General features: G+C 39.7%; 1 protein-coding gene across 1 annotated transcript in view; it reads right to left on the minus strand.

The window, feature by feature from the left end:
• MDN1 (midasin AAA ATPase 1) overlaps positions 1-25,576 on the minus strand; it is a 1,255,339-nt gene that overhangs the window by 353,106 nt on the left and 876,657 nt on the right. Inside the window, 4 exon segments of the mRNA XM_053710546.1 lie at positions 3,656-4,043; positions 6,279-6,493; positions 6,737-6,904; positions 8,135-8,243. Of these exon segments, the coding sequence (XP_053566521.1) occupies positions 3,656-4,043; positions 6,279-6,493; positions 6,737-6,904; positions 8,135-8,243 (880 nt within the window).

A 25,576-nucleotide genomic window follows, 5' to 3' on the forward strand; every position in this document is an offset into this window, starting at 1 on the left:
TGGTAGCAGCAGCATGCTTCTTGGCCTGTTTACCCTTGTTCCAGCCTTGCATCGGTTTCCAAGCTGGTTTAGTCTGGGAAGCGTTACCCTCTTGTCTAGAGGCTGCAGAGTTGGAGGCCAGTCCGTTCCTGAAATTGCGAAAGGAACAAAAATTAGACTTATTCTTAGCCTTGAAAAACCTATCTTGTGGGAGGGCATGGCCCTTACCCCCAGTGATGTCTGAAATAATTTCTTTCAATTCTGGCCCAAAAAGGGTCTTACCTTTGAAAGGGATATTAAGCAATTTTGTCTTGGAAGATACATCCGCCGACCAAGACTTTAGCCAGAGCGCTCTGCGCGCCACAATTGCAAACCCTGAATTTTTCGCCGCTAATCTCGCTAACTGCAGAGCGGCATCTAAAATAAAGGAATTAGCTAACTTAAGTGCGTGAATACTGTCCATGACTTCCTCATACGGAGTCTCCCTACTGAGCAACTTTTCCAGTTCCTCGAACCAGAACCACGCCGCTGTAGTGACAGGAATAATACACGAAATAGGTTGAAGGAGGTAACCTTGCTGTACAAAAATCTTTTTAACCAAACCCTCCAATTTTTTATCCATAGGATCTTTGAAAGCACAATTGTCCTCAATAGGAATGGTCGTGCGTTTGGCTAGTGTAGAAACCGCCCCCTCGACCTTAGGGACTGTTTGCCATAAGTCCTTTCTGGGGTCGACCATAGGGAATAATTTCTTAAATATAGGAGGAGGGACAAAAGGTATGCCTGGCTTCTCCCACTCCTTATTAACTATGTCCGCCACCCATTTGGGTATCGGAAAAGCATCAGGGTGCACCGGGACCTCAAGGAACTTGTCCATCTTGCACAATTTTTCTGGGATGACCAGATTGTCACAATCATCCAGAGTAGATAGAACCTCTTTAAGCAATGCGTGGAGATGCTCTAATTTAAATTTAAATGTCACAACATCAGGTTCTGCCTGCTGAGAAATTCTTCCTGTATCAGAAATTTCCCCATCTGACAAAACCTCCCTCATTGCCACTTCAGATTGGTGTGAGGGTATGACAGAAAAATTATCATCAGCGCCCTCCTGCTCTACAGTGTTTAAAACAGAGCAATCGCGCTTTCTCTGAAATGCTGGCATTTTGGATAAAATATTTGCTATGGAGTTATCCATTACTGCCGTCAATTGTTGCATAGTAACAAGCATTGGCACGCTAGAAGTACTAGGGGTCTCCTGCGTGGGCAAAACTGGTGTAGACACAGAAGGAGATGATGTAGAACTATGTCTACTTCCTTCATCTGAGGAATCATCTTGGGCAACTTTACTATTTGTGACAGTACTGTCCTTACTTTGTTTGGACGCTATGGCACAATTATCACACATATTAGAAGGGGGAGTCACAATGGCTTCCATACATACAGAACATGATCTATCTGAAGGCACAGACATGTTAAACAGGCTTAAACTGGTTAATAAAGCACAAAAACCGTTTTAAAACAAAACCGTTACTGTCTCTTTAAATGTTAAACAGGGCAAACTTTATTACTGAATATGTGAAAAACTATGAAGGAATTATCCAATCTTTACCAAATTTTCACCACAGTGTCTTAAAGCATTCAAAGTATTGCACCCCAAATATCAGGCTGTTAACCCTTAAAATGTGGAAACCGGAGCCGTTTACAATTTTAACCCCCTTACAGTCCCAGCCCCAGCCTTTGCTGCGACTTCACCAATCCCAGGGGGGTATACGATACCAAATGAAGCCTTCTAGGAACCTTTTCAGTGAATTCCAGACCCACACACATGCAGTAGCATGTACTGTTCTCAAAAGTAACTGCGCAGTAATGGCGTGAAAATGAGGCTCTGCCTACTACAGAGAAAGGCCCTTCCTGACTGGGAAGGTGTCTAAACAAGTGCCTGGCGTAAAAAACGTTCCTCAAAGTTATAAAAGTGTGAAATTCAACTTCAAACTGCATGTAATACCTAAATAAAGCAATCGATTTAGCCCATAAAAGTGTCTACCAGTTTATAGCCCATAATAAGCCCTTTATTCTGTTTGAGTCTAAGAAAATGGCTTACCGATCCCCATGAGGGAAAAATGACAGCCTTCCAGCATTACACAGTCTTGTTAGAATAATGGCTAGTCATACCTTAAGCAGAAAAGTCTGCAAACTGTTCCCCCCAACTGAAGTTCTCTCAGCTCAACAGTCCTGTGTGGGAACAGCAATCGATTTTAGTTACTGCTGCTAAAATCATACTCCTCTTATAAACAGAACTCTTCATCTCTTTCTGTTTTAGAGTAAATAGTACATACCAGCACTATTTTAAAATAACAAACTCTTGATAGAAGAATAAAAAACTACAATTAAACACCACATACGCTTCACCATCTCCGTGGAGATGCTACTTGTTAGAGCGGCAAAGAGAATGACTGGGGGAGCCGGAGCCTGGGAGGGACTATATGGATAGCTTTTGCTGTGCTCTTTGCCATTTCCTGTTGGGGAGGAGAATATTCCCACAAGTTATGGATGACGCCGTGGACCGGACACACCAATGTTGGAGAAATTACATTTTCATGATTTATATAGGACCTGCAATTTTAAACAACTTTCCAATTATTTTTTTATCAAATTTACTTGGTTCTCCTCTTAGTATTATTTTTTGAAAGCTAGGTAGGCAAAAAATGGACTTCTAAACTGTTAGACAGTGCTAGTTCATGTGTGTCATAGGTAACATTGTGCTCACTCCCATTGAGTTATTTATGAGTCAGCACTGATTGGCTTAAATGCAAGTCTGTCGAAAGAACTGAGATATAGGGCAGTCTGCAGAAGGCTTAGATACAAGGTAATCAGAGGTAAAAACTGTATTAATAGAACAATGTTTATTATGCAAAACTGGGGAATGGGTAATAAAGGGATTATCTATCCTTTTTAAACAATACACATTTTCAAGCAGACTATCCCTTTAAACTCTTCAATCTATGGTACCAGGCTCTGTTGAAAGACTTCATACAAGTGGTGATTAGGGACACCTGGTGCTGTTGGCAACAGTAAAGAATTATGATTGGTGGTTGAGGGGGTCATGCACTTTTCATTATTGCTTTTGCATAATTTCACTGTAATGTAAATATGAAAATTGCAGCTTTTCATTCGTTTTAGAGAGACTGGTGTGCATTTCTAGAAATGAATGGAACAATGACCTTCAAACATACACACAGTGATTCATGTATCTGTGGCCAAAGAAAAGGAGATACGATAAATACAACTCAAGATGCTTTTCAATGTTTTATGCTCAGATTGCAAAATGATGCAAGTTTTGCTAAATTGCAGATGCTATAAAATATTTGCCTTCTATTCAGATTTATTTTCTAATGTTGTATTCCGTTTCTGGTGCAAACATAAAATATTTTAAAATTTACTAAAATTGATGTATTCTATAGTCTAGTTAGAGAAGAGACTCCGGATACCATTTTAATGATTTGGAAAGAGTTTTCAGACAATTTTATGAATGAATAAGGATTTTTTTTTTATTATTAATAATAATAATAATAATAATGGAATGCATATGAATTTAGAGTGCAAATTGTAAATAAGAATTGTATGTCAATGCTAAGAGGAATTTTAAAATATGCTTTGGATGGAGCAGTAAACTCACCTCTTCTTGTGCATATTTTAGCTTGCATTCTCTCTTTACGGCAGGATCAAAAAGGGTCTGAGGTAGCCAAATATTTAACTGCAGTAAGCCCATATTCACCCATAAAACTCCTCTTTGGGCAGTTTCTGACATCTGTACCATGCCGTCTACATCTTCATAGAATTGTTGTAAACAAGCAAGCCAGAGCTTGAGGGTATCTTCTGGAAGCCGATTCTGACTCATCCACTCTCTCATAACATCCTGAATATAGTGATAGGCAGACAAATCTTTGGTGGGCAGATGATCACAATACTGTAGAAACTCTTCCTGAAGGCTTTTTGGGACAATGTCTTTGAGAGCTACAAATAGATGATATAAGAGAAGGCCTTGAAGCTTGGAATCTGTGCTCCTGGAAAAATAGAAAACGTAAAATGAGGATATTAGAAAAAAAAAAAAAAAAAAAAAAAAAAAGATTGATAGAGACACTGAAGAAAGAAAAAAGAACGATTCACATTACAATCCGAATACTTACGAATTAGACTGATACTGTTTTGGATAATCTGGTAACTACCTTTTCAAAAGTAATTAAGCAAGTTATGATGTTGATATATAAATATATCTATATATATACACATACATACAGTATATATAAAAAAAGTCTCCACACCCCTGTTAAAATGTCATGTTTCTGTGATTTCAGAACTTTTTCCACCTTTTAATGTGACCTATAAAGTGTACAACTCAATTGCAAAACAAACTAAAATCTTTTAGGTGGAGGGAAGTAGAAATAAAAAACTAAAATAATATGGTTGCATAAGTGTGAACACCCTTAAACTAATACTTTATTGAAGCACCCTTTGATTTTATTACAGCGCGCAGTCTTTTTGGGTATGAGTCTATCAGCATGGCACATCCTGACTTGGCAAGATTTGCCCACTCTTCTTTGCAAAAACACTCCAAATCTGTCAGATTGTGAGGGCATCTCTTGTGCACAGCCCACTTAAGATCACCCCACAGATTTTCGATTGGATTCAGGTTCTGGCTGAGCCATTCCAAAACTTTAATCTTCTTCTAGTGAAGCCTTTCCTTTGTTGATTTGGATGTATGCTTTGGGGCGTTGTCATGCAGAAAGATTTAGTTCCTCTTCATGTTCAGCTTTCTAGCAGAAGCCTGAAGGTTTTGTGCCAATATTATCTGGTATTTGGAACGGTTCATAATTCCCTCTACCTTGACTAAGGCCTCAGTTTCAGCTGAAGAAAAACAGACCCAAAGTATGATGCTGCCACCAAAATGCTTCACTGTGGGTATTGTGTTATTTTAGTTATATGCAGTGTTGTTTTTGCACCGAACATCTCTTTTGGAATTATGGCCAAAAAGTTTAATCTTGGTTTCATCAAACCAGAACACCTTTTGCAACATGCTTTTGGGAGACTTCAGATGTGTGTGCAAAATTTAGCTGGGCTTGGATGTTTTTTTTTGTAAGAAAAGGCATCCGTCTTGCCTCTCTACCCCATAGCCCAGACATATGAAGAATATGGGCGATTGTTGTCACATGCACCACACAGCCAGTACTTGCCAGATATTCCTGCAGCTCCTTTAATTGTGCTGTAGGCCTCTTGGCAGCCTCCCAGACCAGTTTTCTTCTCGTCTTTTCATCAATTTTGGAGGGACGTCCAGTTCTTGGTAATGTCACAGTTGCACCATATTTTCTCCACTGTGTTCCATGGTATATCTAATGCCTTGGGAATTCTTTTGTACCGTTCTCCTGACTGATACCTTTTAACAACGAGATCCCTCTGATGCTTTGGAAGCTCTCTGCGGACCATGGCTTTTACTGTAGGTTGCGACTAAGAAAATGTCTGGAAAGACCTACTAGAACAGCTGAACTTAAGTTTGGGTTAATCAGAGGCATTTTAAATGACGGCAGGTGTTTACTGACTCCTATTTAACATGATTTTGAATGCGATTTCTCAATTCTAAACACAGCTACATCCCCAGTGCACACTTATACAACCATATTTTTTTTTACTTCCCTCCACCTAGAAGTTTCAGTTTGTTTTTCAATCAAGTTGTACAGTTTATAGGTCATATTAAAGGTGAAAAAAGTTCTGAAATGATTTATCTTTGTCTCATTTTTTTACATCACATTTTAACAGGGGTGTGTAGACTTTTTATATCCACTGTATATGTAATTTTCCCACGACCCTGCAAAATTCACAAAGGGCAAGTATCACCCTTGTTTGTATCTCAGTGTGTTTGGTTGAATGCATGCATTGAGTGGCTGTAGGCTAGGGACCCATGGAGGAAGAGACCTCGATGTGGTCCTAGGCCGATCATCATTTGGCCAAATGCTGTAACAACTTTTCAATTTTAATTTTAATCTAGCTGTGTGCTTGCCATGCTATCTATGTGTAGTATTTATAATTTTGTTTTGTAATTTTCCCTATGGGCTTTGCACATATACATATATCTATCTATCTATCTTTATATTTTATTTTAATAAACTAAGAATCTATAGAATAGTACTGAAACAAGATCAATTACAGTTCATATGTATGTAAGCTACATACATTTGTACCATAATTGATCTTATGACAGTACTATGGTATAGTAATATATCTGAAAATAATTGCATGCGGCGCACCTGAAGTTAGCTGCAGAAGAGAGAGCCATGTTGCTCCATAGCACTGAACTTAAGTCTTGCAGTTGATTTACTCTTTCCACCCACTCTCCTAAAGACACATGGGACGATAAGAGTAGAGGAAGCCCATTCACATCCCAAGGTATAGCCTTGTTGCTACTTGTCAGAACTTCACAGAAGCATTTTGAGAAGACAGCCTTGTTTAAAATACCAGGACCCTAAAGACCAACAAAAAAAACCTGTAAGACCTCAAAATGTAAAAATATTTTAAAAATCATCATCAGGTGAAGACACATCTAGGTATATTGACCATATTTTATCAACAAACATCAACATAGAGACTTCTAGTTTATTTATGACTGTTAAGTGTAAATCTTTTCAAGCATATATGACTAATTATTAAGGATGAATTTGTACAATATCCATAGCACTAATATAACAGGTCATGTGCACACACCAACCTTCACAGAAGGTTCCATAAGTGTTTTAAGCATTTTTCCTTCTCCTGAAGGAGCAAGATTCCAGGATGACCAATAATCTGGATCGGTGGTTATTGTGCTATTCCAGAAGGATGAAAATACACTGGCCGCCAGCTCAGACCACAAGAGCGTAATACTGCCTGAGCTCAACTATATGGACAAAACAGGGAATAAAGAGGTTAACTAGCCCATAAAAAAAATCAGCATTCTATAAAATGTTATATAATACATATTTCATACAAAGACATGGCATGTTATGCCTCCTTCTAGACAAATTGTATTTAAAGGACATTAAACTGAATATTACTGTGCTGAGTAGTGTTGCATTTTTTGTTTTAATGAATAGAAACTTACATGAACAACCTGCACATACACTACTGCATGTATAGTACACAAGTGCTGCACAATTAAGGTTTTCATTGCACACAGCAAAATGACTTATTATTGCACTTCAATTCATACTTTTAAAGGATAAAATGTAACCAGTATTAGTGTCAGTCTCAGCAGCTAACAAAATAAGTGCATAGCCCGTTACAAAAAAGTGAAACTCAATAAGACTGCATATTAGCTTATCTGTCCATGGGGATATGCTGTATTGCATGTATAAATTGCTATACAAAAACAATATACCTGATGTCAAGAATATCTGTAGTCTCAAAGATGTTGGTTGTTTTTACCATGTTTGCTATTTATAATGTATTTGTATAACAGACTATTATGTCCCTTTAATAACAGTAAGCTATAGAAAGTACCTTTTGATATGAATTTAAATAAATATTTTAAAAATAACCACACCACATGGATTTTATATGTATTGAACTTAAAGGGATAGAAAAGTCAAAATTAAAAACTTGCATGATTCAGACACAAATTAACTTCTATTTTCAAAGATGCTTTGTTCTCTAAGTATTCCTTGTTGAAAAAGAATACGTACATATCCTACACTAGTGTAAGTCAGTTGCTGATTGGTGCCAGTACAAATTTGTCTCTTGTGAATGGCTAACTTGATGTGTACAGCTAGCTGCCAATGTTTCTTCTGCAAAGGTTAACAAGAGAATTTAGCGAATTTGATAATAGAACTAAATTGGATAGTTTATTAAAATGGTATGTTCTATTCAAATCATGAAAGAAAATGTTGGGGTTTCCTGTCCCTTTGATATGCTGCACCAGGTATACATGTTTAACTAATTTATGATCAAGCATTCATTTCTAGAATGTTTGCCCAAACAAAACTGGAAGCACTGTGGAACAAAAGATTTGGTAGTCTCCCTTGCCCATTAGTGACAGTAATTTATTAGCCATAAACGAATTGTAGGTAAAACTTGGGTAGCCCTAAAAGTTTTGTATAGCGTACGTTAGTGTCATACAAAAGTACAATACCTCAGGCTGTTGTATAAGGTGCCAATGTGCTCGAAATTTCTCCGGGGAAACAGGTGTGTGCTTCAAGCAGAAAGATACAAAATTGTGAAGGTCAGACTGTAGGTTCTTCCTGTGAATATATAATGACAGCCTCAAAAACAAACAAACATACTAACTTAAAACCAAACTCATACTTCTAATAAATCAATGTCTTTACATAATGGTATTTCAACTACAGTATTGCTGTGTGTGCTTTTAGAGTGAGTAGGTAGAAAATCGCAGAATCATTTTTATAGTATTAATTTTTCCTTTATCCTTCCCTCCTTTTCATAACAGTTCATGTATAGCTAAGCTAGAACCTGCTTAGAAAAGAGAGAGAAAAGAAAAGTAAAAAAACACCAAAACATACATCTGAGAGAAACAATGAAGGCACAAGACAAAATAAATAAATATTTGGCCAGGCATTTATATTGTATATCATATCAACATAGGGGGGGACCTGACAACCAACCATAAATATGACTTGTAAAATATATTCTAAGTTGGAGGGTTACTACCAGAACATGGCTGGTGATAGAAATAAAATGTCCTCACCGATATTTGAGGAAGAACTAGCCAGCAAAATAGCAAACCCATTTCAGAGTTTGAGTCTGAGGACGGGGGTAAAACCCCAAAACGTCACTCTGTTGGAATAAAGTTTTTTGCGACTTCAAACCCGGGTCTTTTCGGATTTCTCTGCCTCAAAGGCTCAAAGACTTGTTACGTATGGCCCACACTTTGTCCGGAACAATTGGATAACTATTGCCAATACCGCTATCGACTTTGGACTGCAAATCAACATCTTCTACCCAGGACCTGGGGACTGCAGTCGTTTGGAGCCGTACGCTGTGTATCCACGTGAAGGGGTTAAGTTACCTGTTTGTCACGCATATTGATTGCGTTATGTTCCTGTGTACATTTTTAATCTTGTGTTTCCACTTGCTAGATGTGAATTAAATCAAATTGTTTTTACTCTACATTTGAGTCTGCACTTTTTCTCCCCTTTTTTATTCCTTTAGACCTTTTACAACACAAGGCTTGTGGATCTGCCTTCAAAGAGGAGCTGCAGGACTCATTTGTTTTACACTCATTTGTGTGTTGTATATATTTCTTTCTTGCTTATGTAGGATCGATATATGTCCTATACTTTTTGATTATTATTTATTGCAAATACCAGTGTGTTGCGGTCTTATATAACTAATAGACATCTATGTGATATACATAACAATTACAAAATAGATATTATAATATCATATAACTTATAGGGTTAGCGCTATTGTGTGTACTCTGTTATACATCTGTTCAGTGCCATTTCAGAGAGATTTATTCAATTCAATGAACAGAAAAAATAGCTACACAAGCACATAGAACAAAATACATAGAACCTAGCTTGGAAAATGGCTGCAGATAACACTAATTTATACCAAATATGTAGAAAGAGAACAGATGCTGGCAGGAAGAATAAGTACACATATAGGAGAGGGAGAGACATCTGAAGACTGTTGGGTGTTTGACTACTTTAAAAGTGCACATACTTCACAAGTTCTTAATATATCACTTCACAAGAGTGTGAGAATGAAAATAATGTGACAGTATTGATTCAGGAAATCTGCCTTGCACTATGGATTAGTCTATCACTAAAATATTAAATGCAAACAAAGTACAAGATTTAAAATCTGATGGGACAGGAAAATTGAGAACGGCAGATAAAAATGTAATTTCTATAGCTCAGCTAACTTATAATTGGATCATAATTGGTTTGAAGAACCTCATTCCCTGAAGGGTGTGGGACAGAAATAGGCCTAGCCCAAAGACACAAATATAAGCAAACCCCTAACAATACACCATTACTAGTTCAGTTTGGACAAAAGATGAATCCAAAATGCTATAAAAAAAGGGGGGGGGTATAAATGGGGATCCAAATATAAATGGGCCTTAATTGGATCCCCATTGACTTGAAGAGGTTACAAAGTAGTAAACAAAGGGTGGGAAAAATACAGAACTACAAAATATATGCTGCAAAAAGAACAAAGGACAAAACATTTCTTCCAAATTTAGAACAGAACTAAAGAATGTACAACGTGTAATGAGTCACAAATGGTATACAGCAGGGGAACCCACACTTTTTTGTGTTGGGATCTACTTTTCAAATGACCAGCTCAACGAGATATACCCACTAAAAATGGGCCGGCTCCTAAGCTTTACATTCCAGCTTTTTCAAATAAAGATACCAAGAAAATGAAGAAAAATTGATAATAGGAGTAAATTATAAAGCTGTTTAAAATTGCATGTTCTATATCTAAATCATGAAGAAAAAAAAAGTGTGTGTTTTATATCCCTTTAAGGTTGCATGATTTAGCAACACATGGATGTACAAAAGCATAAAGATACAACAGATTAATACTGATGACAAAAGTAGCACTGACTTTTATTCGGGTTAACCGGAGCAACCCCTTGTGCCATGTTACAAAACACTGCATTCAAATTACTGCCACTGACCCCCTTTACTTTGCGCCGCAGGCTTGGCCTGATATGACCCAGTGAGGCTTACACAAATAAATTTCAATAGCGGGCCATGCAGACCATTTCTTACTGGATCAACAAGTTAATTTGCCAGACATCAGACTTGTTCCTTTATCATAGCACAGCAGCCTCCGCCTTTACTTTTTCTATATTGACGCTTACCCTCCTAACTATACTATACCGCCATATCCATTGGGAGAGTACTCACTCAACCATGCTTTTGATAGGCCAATTGTGTGGTCATTAAAAAATCATCTGCATTGATTGGTTGAAACTGATGTCCCTCAAGATCCAATCCGGTAGCACTTTTCGTGTCAGGTCATCAGACTGTTTAATGACCTGCCCCTTCACACACTGCAGCAAATAAAGCGGTATCCATAGCAACCATACTCTACTCATGCCCCAGTGTTGAGATCGCATAACTTGACCACATAATTTTGATTACATTGGCCGCAATCTACCAGCAGCGCCTTCTGGATCTACTAGTAGATCCCAATCTACCTGTTTGGGCACCTCTGGTATACAGACTCTTCCAAACTGCAGCTTGACAAATCTCAGAAACTGAAGAATTAGCCTGCAAAGCCCAAGACAGGGATATTGCCCTAGTTGAGTGAGCCTTAATGCCATCAGGAACAGGAACTTGCTGAAGCTTGTAAGCTGTGATGATACAAAAACAGCAATAGTCTGCACAGCCTTTCCTTTTATTCAAAGGGAATAACCAACAAACAAGATGTTTTACGAAAGTTCTTTGTTTTTCCAGTTAAATACAAAGACATCTCACCACATCAGCATATGAATATACTGACCCTGAAAATACTTTTTTGTCTGTACAGAAGGTGGAAAGGACAATCTCTTGATTCATGTAAAAAGCTGACACTACTTTAAGAACAAACTCCGATACTGTACGAAGGACTTCCTTGTCTTGGTGAAAACATGTATAATGTGAATCAGTTGAAAAAGAGTTTGATACTTAGAAACTCATCTAGACAAAGTAACAGGAAGAAAAAAAACAGTCTTCAGAGAAAGGTACCACAAAGTAACAGAATGTAGAGATTCTAATGGTGACAGAATAAAAGCAGACAAAACCAAAGAAAGACACTCTCAGAACCCTCCATGGCCCATTTGACACCAGTAATTGCAGAAATCACTGAAATTTAAATTTTCAGGGTTAACAAACTCAGGCCTTTTAGTTATCCATAAAACAGAAACTCCAAAAACAGAATTTATGTTTACCTGATAAATTACTTTCTCCAACGGTGTGTCCGGTCCACGGCGTCATCCTTACTTGTGGGATATTCTCCTCCCCAACAGGAAATGGCAAAGAGCCCAGCAAAGCTGGTCACATGATCCCTCCTAGGCTCCGCCTACCCCAGTCATTCGACCGACGTAAAGGAGGAATATTTGCATAGGAGAAATTATATGATACCGTGGTGACTGTAGTTAAAGAAAATAAATTATCAGACCTGATTAAAAAACCAGGGCGGGCCGTGGACCGGACACACCGTTGGAGAAAGTAATTTATCAGGTAAACATAAATTCTGTTTTCTCCAACATAGGTGTGTCCGGTCCACGGCGTCATCCTTACTTGTGGGAACCAATACCAAAGCTTTAGGACACGGATGAAGGGAGGGAGCAAATCAGGTCACCTAAATGGAAGGCACCACGGCTTGCAAAACCTTTCTCCCAAAAATAGCCTCAGAAGAAGCAAAAGTATCAAATTTGTAAAATTTCGTAAAAGTGTGCAGTGAAGACCAAGTCGCTGCCTTACATATCTGATCAACAGAAGCCTCGTTCTTGAAGGCCCATGTGGAAGCCACAGCCCTAGTGGAATGAGCTGTGATTCTTTCAGGAGGCTGCCGTCCGGCAGTCTCGTAAGCCAATCTGATGATGCTTTTAATCCAAAAAGAGAGAGAGGTAGAAGTTGCTTTTTGACCTCTCCTTTTACCAGAATAAACAACAAACAAAGAAGATGTTTGTCTAAAATCCTTTGTAGCATCTAAATAGAATTTTAGAGCACGAACTACATCCAAATTGTGCAACAAACGTTCCTTCTTTGAAACTGGATTCGGACACAAAGAAGGCGCGACTATCTCCTGGTTAATGTTTTTGTTAGAAACAACCTTCGGAAGAAAACCAGGTTTAGTACGTAAAACCACCTTATCTGCATGGAACACCAGATAAGGAGGAGAACACTGCAGAGCAGATAATTCTGAAACTCTTCTAGCAGAAGAAATTGCAACCAAAACAAAACTTTCCAAGATAATAACTTAATATCAACGGAATGTAAGGGTTCAAGCGGAACCCCCTGAAGAACTGAAAGAACTAAATTGAGACTCCAAGGAGGAGTCAAAGGTTTGTAAACAGGCTTGATTCTAACCAGAGCCTGAACAAAGGCTTGAACATCTGGCACAGCTGCCAGCTTTATGTGAAGTAACACAGACAAGGCAGAAATCTGTCCCTTCAAAGAACTTGCAGATAATCCTTTCTCCAAACCTTCTTGAAGAAAGGATAGAATCTTAGGAATTTTTACCTTGTCCCAAGGGAATCCTTTAGATTCACACCAACAGATATATCTTTTCCATATTTTGTGGTAGATTTTTCTAGTTACAGGCTTTCTGGCCTGAACAAGAGTATCAATGACAGAATCTGAGAACCCTCGCTTTGATAAGATCAAGCGTTCAATCTCCAAGCAGTCAGTTGGAGTGAGACCAGATTCGGATGTTCGAACGGACCTTGAACAAGAAGGTCTCGTCTCAAAGGTAGCTTCCATGGTGGAGCCGATGACATATTCACCAGGTCTGCATACCAAGTCCTGCGTGGCCACGCAGGAACTATCAAGATCACCGATGCCCTCTCCTGATTGATCCTGGCTACCAGCCTGGGGATGAGGGGAAACGGCGGGAATACATAAGCTAGTTTGAAGGTCCAAGGTGCTACTAGTGCATCTACTAGAGTCGCCTTGGGATCCCTGGATCTGGACCCGGACCCGTAGCAAGGAACCTTGAAGTTCTGACGAGAGGCCATCAGATCCATGTCTGGAATGCCCCACAATTGAGTAATTTGGTCAAAGATTTCCGGATGGAGTTCCCACTCCCCCGGATGAAATGTCTGATGACTCAGAAGATCCGCTTCCCAATTTTCCACTCCTGGGATGTGGATTGCAGAAAAGTGGCAGGAGTGAGTCTCCGCCCATTGAATGATTTTGGTCACTTCTTCCATCGCCAGGGAACTCCTTGTTCCCCCCTGATGGTTGATGTACGCAACAGTCGTCATGTTGTCTGATTGAAACCGTATGAACTTGGCCTTTGCTAGCTGAGGCCAAGCCTTGAGAGCATTGAATATCGCTCTTAGTTCCAGAATATTTATCGGGAGAAGAGATTCTTCCCGAGACCAAAGACCCTGAGCTTTCAGGGGTCCTGACTGAGCATGCACAGTTGTAATGGTCTTAGATGAATTCGCGCAAAAGGAACTATGTCCATTGCCGCTACCATCAAACCTATTACTTCCATGCACTGTGCTATGGAAGGAAGAGGAACAGAATGAAGTATTTGACAAGAGTTTAGAAGTTTTGATTTTCTGGCCTCTGTCAGAAAAATCCTCATTTCTAAGGAGTCTATTATTGTTCCCAAGAAGGGAACCCTTGTTGACGGAGATAGCGAACTTTTTTCTACGTTCACTTTCCACCCGTGAGATCTGAGAAAGGCCAGGACAATGTCCGTGTGAGCCTTTGCTTGTGGAAGGGACGACGCTTGAATCAGAATGTCGTCCAAGTAAGGTACTACTGCAATGCCCCTTGGTCTTAGCACCGCTAGAAGGGACCCTAGTACCTTTGTGAAAATTCTTGGAGCAGTGGCTAATCCGAACGGAAGTGCCACAAACTGGTAATGCTTGTCCAGGAATGCGAACCTTAGGAACCAATGATGTTCCTTGTGGATAGGAATATGTAGATACGCATCCTTTAAATCCACCGTGGTCATGAATTGACCTTCCTGGATGGAAGGAAGAATTGTTCGAATGGTTTCCATTTTGAACGATGGAACCTTGAGAAACTTGTTTAGGATCTTGAGATCTAAGATTGGTCTGAATGTTCCCTCTTTTTTGGGAACTACGAACAGATTGGAGTAGAACCCCATCCCTTGTTCTCCTAATGGAACAGGATGAATCACTCCCATTTTTAACAGGTCTTCTACACAATGTAAGAATGCCTGTTTTTTTATGAAGTCTGAAGACAATTGAGACCTGTGGAACCTCCCCCTTGGGGGAAGCCCCTTGAATTCCAGAAGATAACCTTGGGAGACTATTTCTAGTGCCCAAGGATCCAGAACATCTCTTGCCCAAGCCTGAGCGAAGAGAGAGAGTCTGCCCCCCACCAGATCCGGTCCCGGATCGGGGGCCAACATCTCATGCTGTCTTGGTAGCAGTGGCAGGTTTCTTGGCCTGCTTACCTTTGTTCCAGCCTTGCATTGGCCTCCAGGCTGGCTTGGCTTGAGAAGTATTACCCTCTTGCTTAGAGGACGTAGCACTTGGGGCTGGTCCGTTTCTGCGAAAGGGACGAAAATTAGGTTTATTTTTGGCTTTGAAAGACCTATCCTGAGGAAGGGCGTGGCCCTTGCCCCCAGTGATATCAGAGATAATCTCTTTCAAGTCAGGGCCAAACAGCGTTTTCCCCTTGAAAGGAATGTTGAGCAATTTGTTCTTGGAAGACGCATCCGCTGACCAAGATTTTAGCCAAAGCGCTCTGCGCGCCACAATAGCAAAACCAGAATTTTTCGCCGCTAACCTAGCCAATTGCAAAGTGGCGTCTAGGGTGAAAGAATTAGCCAATTTGAGAGCATGAATTCTGTCCATAATCTCCTCATAAGAAGAAGAATTATTATTGAGCGCCTTTTCTAGTTCATCGAACCAGAAACACGCTGCTGTAGTGACAGGAACAATGCATGAAATTGGTTGTAGAAGGTAACCTTGCTGAACAAACATCTTTTTAAGCAAACCCTCTAATTTTTTATCCATAGGATCTTTGAAAGCACAACTATCTTCTATGGGTATAGTGGTGCGTTTGTTTAGAGTAGAAACCGCCCCCTCGACCTTGGGGACTGTCTGCCATAAGTCCTTTCTGGGGTCGACCATAGGAAACAATTTCTTAAATATGGGGGGAGGGACGAAAGGTATACCGGGCCTATCCCATTCTTTATTTACAATGTCCGCCACCCGCTTGGGTATAGGAAAAGCTTCGGGGGGCCCCGGGACCTCTAGGAACTTGTCCATTTTACATAATTTCTCTGGAATGACCAAATTCTCACAATCATCCAGAGTAGATAACACCTCCTTAAGCAGAGCGCGGAGATGTTCCAATTTAAATTTAAATGTAATCACATCAGGTTCAGCTTGTTGAGAAATTTTCCCTGAATCTGAAATTTCTCCCTCAGACAAAACCTCCCTGGCCCCCTCAGACTGGTGTAGGGGCACTTCAGAACCAATATCATCAGCGTCCTCATGCTCTTCAGTATTTTCTAAAACAGAGCAGTCGCGCTTTCGCTGATAAGTGGGCATTTTGGCTAAAATGTTTTTGATAGAATTATCCATTACAGCCGTTAATTGTTGCATAGTAAGGAGTATTGGCGCACTAGATGTACTAGGGGCCTCCTGTGTGGGCAAGACTGGTGTAGACGGAGGGGATGATGCAGTACCATGCTTACTCCCCTCACTTGAGGAATCATCTTGGGCATGATTTACTCTAAATTTTGTGTCACATAAATCACATCTATTTAAATGAGAAGGAACCTTGGCTTCCCCACATACAGAACACAGTCTATCTGGTAGTTCAGACATGTTAAACAGGCATAAACTTGATAACAAAGTACAAAAAACGTTTTAAAATAAAACCGTTACTGTCACTTTAAATTTTAAACTGAACACACTTTATTACTGCATATGTGAAAAAGTATGAAGGAATTGATCAAAATTCACCAAAATTTCACCACAGTGTCTTAAAGCCTTAAAAGTATTGCACACCAAATTTGGAAGCTTTAACCCTTAAAATAACGGAACCGGAGCCGTTTTTATATTTAACCCCTATACAGTCCCTGGTATCTGCTTTGCTGAGACCCAACCAAGCCCAAAGGGGAATACGATACCAAATGACGCCTTCAGAAAGTCTTTTCTATGTATCAGAGCTCCTCACACATGCATCTGCATGTCATGCTTCCCAAAAACAAGTGCGCAATAGAGGCGCGAAAATGAGACTCTGCCTATGATTAGGGAAAAGCCCCTAGAGAATAAGGTGTCCAATACAGTGCCTGCCGGTTATTTTACATAGTTCCCAAGATTAAAATAATTCCTCAAGGCTATGGAGTATAAAATATGCTTATATATAAATCGTTTTAGCCCAGAAAATGTCTACAGTCTTAAAAGCCCTTGTGAAGCCCTTTTTTTCTCTTCATGTAATAAAAATGGCTTACCGGATCCCATAGGGAAAATGACAGCTTCCAGCATTACATCGTCTTGTTAGAAATGTGTCATACCTCAAGCAGCAAAAAGTCTGCCCTCTGTTTCCCCCAACTGAAGTTAATTCCTCTCAACAGTCCTGTGTGGAAACAGCCATCGATTTTAGTAACGGTTGCTAAAATCATTTTCCTCTTACAAACAGAAATCTTCATCTCTTTTCTGTTTCAGAGTAAATAGTACATACCAGCACTATTTTAAAATAACAAACTCTTGATTGAATAATAAAAACTACAGTTAAACACTAAAAAACTCTAAGCCATCTCCGTGGAGATGTTGCCTGTACAACGGCAAAGAGAATGACTGGGGTAGGCGGAGCCTAGGAGGGATCATGTGACCAGCTTTGCTGGGCTCTTTGCCATTTCCTGTTGGGGAGGAGAATATCCCACAAGTAAGGATGACGCCGTGGACCGGACACACCTATGTTGGAGAAATAGTTGACACTTGATCTAAAGATAGTTTCAGGTCTTTACACCAGGCACCAAAAGTATTAAATCTTTATGATAAATTGAAGTGGTAGAAGGCTTTCTGGCCCAAAGCACAAAATCTATAAGGCTCTCTGAAAGCCCTAACCTCTCACAAAATCGGCCTCCATGCCCTGAGGGTAAGAGATTGAGGATACGGATGAAATACTAAACCCTTGACAAAGGAGATCCATTAGAACCGGATAATCCACAGCCAGTTTGAGTAGCAAGGGAAAGAACCAAGGCCTTATGGGCCAGCAAAGCAAAACTGCAAAAACTCTTGCCTTGTCTTTGATGAGGGGAAAGGGAGAAAACACATATGCCAGGCTAAAATCCCATTTTTGGGATAACGTATCTGTTGCCTGAAAATTTCCGGATGGACAAAGACTGAAAAAACTGATCCAGCTGATGAGCACTTTGGTAGATCATCTGTTCTATTTCTGGCTTGTCTATAATTGGAATGTAATCTAAGAACACTGTGGGATTTAACTGCCATTCTCCCAGAAGAACTGAATGCTTGCCTGCTTAAAGGTTGTCGCACCTGGAAGATGAACTGCAAAGATAGACAAATTTGTTGAGCTCATGAAAACAAATGTTTTGCTTCCTGGAGAGAACACTTCTTGTACCCCCTTGATGACTCACATAAGCTACTGCCATTACATTTTCTGAAAGGACTGACTGATTTCCCCAGCAAGTCTGCAGACAAGAAAGCCACTGATTTCTCCAGGTTATTTTTTGAAGACTTGATTTGCAGAAAAGAATTGAGACGCTTGAGATGCAGAACTGGTTTCCAAGTATTTCCCTTCTTTGGTGCAAGAAAAAGATGGCAGTAAAAACCTTCTTAACAAAAGAACTTCCACAATAACGCCACCTCTTGAGCATCCAACCTTTTCTGAGGATATCCAGGAAGAGAGCGCTTTAAAATAATTTAACTAAATTTATGCTTACCTAATAAATACATTTTTCATGATGATGAGAATCCACGAGTCATCACGTGTGGGGATATTACCCTCCTGACCACTAGGTAGAAGCAAGAGACATCCCAACACAATAGAGCTTTAAATCGCTCCCATTTCCAATGATCAACAGTCATACAAAAAGCCAAGTAGATGAGGGAAAAAAAGAAAAGCAGGAAAGACAAAATGGGGGAAAGTGCAAAACAAGTACTGCACCACCTGAACAAAGAGAAAGGGCGGGACTTTCACCATCATGACAAATTAATCAATTGTGGGAATCAATACCCAAGCCATGGAGTCCACCATGAATAGTTCTGGAACAAACACTGAAGGCAGGATGTTACCATTCAGGCACTACGGTCTGCAGAACTTTCCTGACAAATGCAGAATCAAGAGAAGCATTCACATTAAAGTGATAAAACTTAGAAAAAGTGTGCAAAGATGACCAAGTAGCTGCCTTACAAATCTGATCAATAGAAGCTTTGTTACGAAAAGCCCAAAAAGTATCAACTGCTCCAGTGGAATGAACAGTAGTTTTCCCCACAACCAAATAAGCCTTGCAAATTAAAGCTTTAAAGCAAAGCTGCTAAAATAAAGCTTAAAAGCACTGGAAAATATCTGGTTTGACAGACTTGTCCTCCTGAGGGATAGATTCTGAACACCTAGAGTACACAAAATCTCACTTGGCAGAGCGGAAAGATGTTTAAGCTTAAACATAAAAGTAGAATTCCGTATCAGACGGACTTCAGAACATCTGAAATTGCTTCCCCTTCAGAAGACAAATCTGAAAAAGACAGTTTGAAATCTAAAGATGTTTAGCTGATCTGAACCTTTTGGCTTCAGAATTGCGAGACAAACTAAGCGTAGGTTGTGCGTCAGACAGTCATTTGCGCTTACTAGGAGGCGGCATAACCACCATCTCAGAAATTGTAGAGCACACTAAATTTTTAAATTCTGACAAAGAATGACTAGGATATGAGGGAAGTGGGGGAGGTATTTAAGCCTATGGCTGGAGTGTCTTTGCCTCCTCCTGGTGGCCAGGTTCTGTATTCCCACAAGTAAGGAATGAAGCCGTGGACTCAACTCATATTAAGAAGGAAAAAAAACAAAAAAGAAAATTTATGCTTACCTGATAAATTTCTTTCTTTCTTGACATGGTGAGTCCACTGATCATCATAATTACTGTTGGGAATATCACTCCTGGCCAGCAGGAGGAGGCAAAGAGCACCACATGGTATCATACCAGCCTGATGAAACAGTGTATCACTGAGAAACGTGTCGCTGTTTTGATATTAAAGTACTCTATTTTTTTTTTGAATTTTTTTTTTATTGAGGTTATGCTAGTGAATACAATATATGCAAAATACCATACAACATAGGAAGAAATACAACATCAGTGTAACATTTACATTAATTAGTCTTATACATGAGATAACAATGTGGTAGTAAGCTAGGTATATATTAAGAACCTCTATTTTCCTTTTTTTTTATTTTTTATTGTTTATAATCTTCAATTATTTCCTCAAAAGCGCGAGCGGCCTCCTTTGGACCAGCAAAAGCAAATGTTGTCTAGAGGAAAGATAGCGAATGTATTGGACACTTATGGTCCCATACGTATAATGGAAAAAATAAATTATCTGCTGAGATTTTTATTTTCAGAAATATAGGGGGGGGGGGGTAGAAAATTCAGCGGATAAGCACCGCTTGTCAAATATAGGGCAATATAGGGGGGGGGGGGGGGAGGGAGGGCGGAGCCATAAGTAAGGGTTACAATAGAGATGAAAATTAGCCAAAATATAAATTATGGGACAGGGGGTGAAGGAGATATGCTGGTTGTAGCCATAGTAAAGTTAAACAAATAGGCGGGAATTCAAAACCAGTCTCTGACACACATCAACCCAAGTATAATGACATCTTACCAATAGGTCTCAATTGGTTCACTTAATAGGCATTAGGGACTAGTCATTTACACTAGTTCCAGTAGGCCTGGATATATATGAAAATAACTAGTACTGTAGGGGAGTATTCCAATGAATAGGAGGGAGGAGTATACATAGGGAGAGCATGATATACTCAGGGGTAATTTTACAAAGCAGCTTAGATTTGATACTAACATACACATCTCAAGTCAGGGTATGTGCATTACATATACATAAAATCTTTACCATCTCTTTTAGTATAAATTCAGAGAATCTGAGATAGGCACAAACAACATATATATATATACAGTCCTTCGTCACTACAAACTATAAAATACTTAACTATGATGTAGAGGCTCATGACACAATGGAGACAGTTTCTGTAAGAGTATAAATAACCAGGTAGGTAAGATATAAGTGGAATGTAACATCGCACCAGAAACTACTGTGTACCTGACAGCCTGAATAGAAATATAACAGCCTTATAAGGTGTGCTTTGCATTAAGACTAAACATCTAGAGAACATATATAACAGTCGGGAGAGGAGGAATCAAACTGCCCTCTATATATAGGATGACATCAAGGAGTAAATGCACAGGAGTGTGTGGCAAAATAAGCAAGATTATGCTGTGTGCAGTTCTGGGCTATGAGAAGTATATTAATTTAGCTAGCCGGCAGGCCTAGTACATGTACCTGTTATATTTTAATACATAGGTAATTAGACAGGTAGACAATGCACGACCTCCCTCATATAAGCCAGATAGGCGGGGTTCGAAGAATATAATAATTAAGAGTATATGGAGCAGTAGGCGTAAATAGGCTTTCTAACACGCAAACATGAGCCTCATATGAAGTAGTTATAGCTAAATACTAAAATATTCAACCTGAGAGGTGGAGTATGAAAGTAAAGGGTGCGCCACATTTATTATGATGTAGTCATGACCAATTTTGATATCTGCTTTCTAATGTTTTTTAATGAGCGTTTGAAACTTATCAGAAGGCTTTGCTAGAATGTGGAGCTAAACTGACTAGGAAAGTGTATAGGAAGGATAGGCTAGAGACTAAACATACATCTAGAAGTCAGCTCTTAAATGTGAGGCATGTGCCATATGTTGAATTGCATACAGTGTAGAGCATATATAGGTGCTCTGAAGGCTCTCAGCCTATTATCCAGAGTACTGCATGAGTTGACCCTGAACATATTGTGGTTAGAAACCATAATCCATACATCAGGTGGCTAATCCAGTAAAAACTATAGTCTATAGAGAGAAGATTAGTAAAGGGTATAGGATATCCTTATGGCTTATGGCTCTTCTAGCAAAATTAGATAATTACACCTATATGCATGACATGGTATAAGTATGTATGTAGCATAAATGTAAACATATATAATTGCCATCATCTCAGATAACTCTAAACTGCGAAATGCTGAAGGATAAAAACATAAAATTATACATATGTCCCTAAGGTATAGCATGTGTGGCATATGTTACAGGGCCTTCACAGGTTATCTAGGAGCCCTCAAATATACAATATTCAGCTTACATTATTAGACTTCAGTGGACATATCCCAGACAAGGCATTTCTAGGTTTTATTTAGGCTGACAGAGTGAATATCAATTTTTATAGCCCAACAATCCTACCTAAACCTGTGGACATTTTAGATAATATAGAAAAGCAAACCTAAACTGCAAAACATAGGTAACTAGGATGAAACAGTATTTTTGGTCTAGTCTCAGAGTTGTAGTCTGTGGAACCTTATTTGTCATTAACAGTCAGGGTTAGTCTACATAGTTTTCCTGTCGTATGATTATGGAACAGTCGTCATGTAAAACCTCCCTGAACAGTATTGGATCTCTCTATACCATCAAGCTTTGTATATTTGGACATATAATTAGTTAAACCATACTGTTTGAAACAACACATCATAGACAAAATGAAAACGCTTACAAGGAAGTTTCAATCACATAAAGAGCTATTATTAATGTAACCCAAATAGAACAGCATTAACTCAGTGAAGATATGAGCAGACAGCCCCAGGGGCTTAAAAGGATGATTCAGAGTGCAGTCCACAGTTCATCACTCGCTGCAAAGCCGTCTCTTAGGGTGTTATCATACAGTTCTACTAAGGTTTGGCGAAAAATGTCTAAGATGTAGTGGCAGTGGGAAAATTACTGAGTCTGGTCGGGCAATAATCACTTTTCAGTGTATCATGTCAATTAGGGAAAGATTACCTCATTCAATACTTGTGGTCAGACGTCCAGTTTATAGGGTATTACCGCTAGCAGGATGAGTTCCCCAATATCTAGCCAATTTATAAAGCTCTACCCTATGCCAGAACGAGTAAGAGGATTTCCATCAGAGGGATTAGTAATCTTTAGTTCCTGGGCTAAAGCGGTATCTGCGATAAGTGATCGCTTCAGCTTCAATATGGCAGCCTGGAATGACATGACCGATGTCCAGTCTCCTCTCCCCCTTGCAGCGTATTTCTCATACGGGGATGACAGAGCACAAATGGCAAGCAAAGCATCAATGTGCCGCCCCGCTTCAGTCCAGAAATCTATGTCCATTAAAACGGATTCCAGCATCGATGTGCTTACAAGACCTGGCTGAAGCGTAAGTGGTAAGACCGCTGTGTTACTTCTGGCGGTGAGTGTTATTGGAGACAGTAGCTCAATTGCTGACTGTTGAGAGCTTGTTTCTTTCTGTGTAGCGGCAATAGGCTGCGGGAAAGTTGTTTGTGCGGTTAGCCCAGTTAACTCCATCATATAGGGCTGAGGATGCATTTCGCGGTGCACAAACTCTGATCGTTGAGGTGTATCGGAACACACCCGTGGCGTGTCCGGTATGTATCCTCCAGCTGGCTCTGGGGCCTCACTAGTTGTCAGCATATCTCGGCTTCCCATCATAGCTGTTCTCAGTACTGCTACTAGTTCACCCTGATAGGCATCCATAGTGTGCATCAAGTCACGTAACAGGAGAATAACTCGCTTCTCCATTGCATATAGTATGGTTAGATCTCCGGAGAAAGTGACTAAGCGCGGTTAGACTTTAAAATGGCGTACCACTATACATAGATAGCACAACAGGCCTGAAAGATTCTTGCATGAATGTGGCATACAAGATCACTTTTCTCAAACCAAAAAAAAAGTGTTCGTCTCACTCTTCAAAGTTCAATGGATGGTAGAGCTGAATATAGAGTTTCTTACTGTGTTTAAAATAACAAAATATTTAAGCAGACACCCGGAGCTCTAAAGAGATGCGTCTCTCTTCCTCGGCAGTTGGCTCCGCCCCCCCAAAGTACTCTATTTTTATCAAAACTGAGTTTTATACACATTTTTATGGGATTCCTTGCTTTTGGTATCATCATCACACTGAGAAACCCTTGCCAATCGTTTGGATCCTATTGCACCAAAGACTGAGACACTACTTACTGATGTCCCTGACAGAGTGAAAGGAGTTAAGCAGACTACTCCTGAATATCTGGCCTGCATTTATAGCACTTGGCAGTGCATCACTAAATGTGAGTAGAATATTTCTATCCTACTTATTTGTATGTACAAACATATTACGCTATGGTAGTTTGTTTTTTATTTATTCAAAAGGAAGAAATAACACCATATAAGCTGTTGCCACTGAGAGTTAGCTGGTATACTCTAAAACTTCTGGACTGCCCGTACAGCACTTTATAGTGCTCTCCTAAATGTGAGTGCACCCTTATCACTTTCTATCATACCTTTCATTTTTTTAACCTACTACGCTATGGGCGCCTTTTCTTTGTTTATTTTTATATAGGTTTACCATTGCAGTGAGTGGCCATCTCACTTTATGAAGAGCTGCCAGCAAATTATCTTTCCACACATTTTGGGACTAAAAACTAGCTAAAGAAGGAACAAAGAGACATTAGTTTCTACCACTCTCAAATCCCCTACTAGGGATAACATTCCATATTTTGGACATTCTATTAGTCTAATCACATATATAGTGTTTTAATCGTGTTTTAATTGTGTGTTTTTTGGGGGGGGGGTTTGTTTCGTTTTTTTCTATTCCAGATTTTAATCTAAGTATTTTTAGATTTGGGTTATATTTTGAAACCTCTATCCATATATTATTTTTGGCGCACCTATCCACTCTTCCTATTTTGGTTGGTGGAGCTAGTTTGATATAAGGAACTATACTGTCTGAGATTTCCCCCTCAGACGCTATAGAAGAATCCTCCCCCTCAGACCTATGGGAAGAAAAATTCGACATAGCCACACCTGATTCAGTCACCTTACTCACTGAAACCTTACACCACCTTTTTTACGCTTCCCCTGTAGCATGGGAAAAGCTGCCAGGGCATCAGTTACCACAGAAGATATCTGGGTAACAATGTCCTGCAAGGAAACCCCAACTGGAGAAACTGAAGAAACAATGGGCACAGCATGAGTAGACACTGAAGTATGGGATGTTTGAGGAGAAAGCTGCGGCATATCCTTTACAGGAGACCCCCTGAATCCGCCTTAGCTAATGATGGCTCAGAATCAAAAAGTCTATCCCTATAATGTAATGTCCTATCAATACATGATGAACAAAAAGGGATTGGAGGTTCCACATTAGAGTCAAAGCATAAGCTACATGTAACATCTTGCAAAGCCCCTTGATCCATCTTTACCCAAAATAAATCAAACTGGCTTCCTAGAATTTAAAAATAAAAAACATCACTGTCCCTTTAAATTTTAAAAAGAACAAACTTTCTTTTTGCTAATATTCTGTTTTACCACCAAACGGAAAAAAAATACCCAACTAAGCACCTCTAAAACCTCCAGGCAGCCTCCTTACCACAACACACCCTGCTGAGGTGCCTACCTGACCTCCTGTAACAGGAGAATATTCCCTAACAATCCGGACCCAGGAAAAACAGAAGCGCAATGCAGCCCAAGGCGTTCTAAGCTGAAAACGCCGCAAGCAACCTCCATTCAGACCAGAACAAACAGAGTGAGTTCCAGAAAGGCGCGCAACTTAATTGCCGCCTCATAAAACCGCCCCTCCTATTCGTGGGCGTATCTAACAGACCGGCCT

Source organism: Bombina bombina, chromosome 4 (assembly GCF_027579735.1).
Source record: "Bombina bombina isolate aBomBom1 chromosome 4, aBomBom1.pri, whole genome shotgun sequence".
Taxonomy (NCBI): Eukaryota; Metazoa; Chordata; class Amphibia; order Anura; family Bombinatoridae; genus Bombina; species Bombina bombina.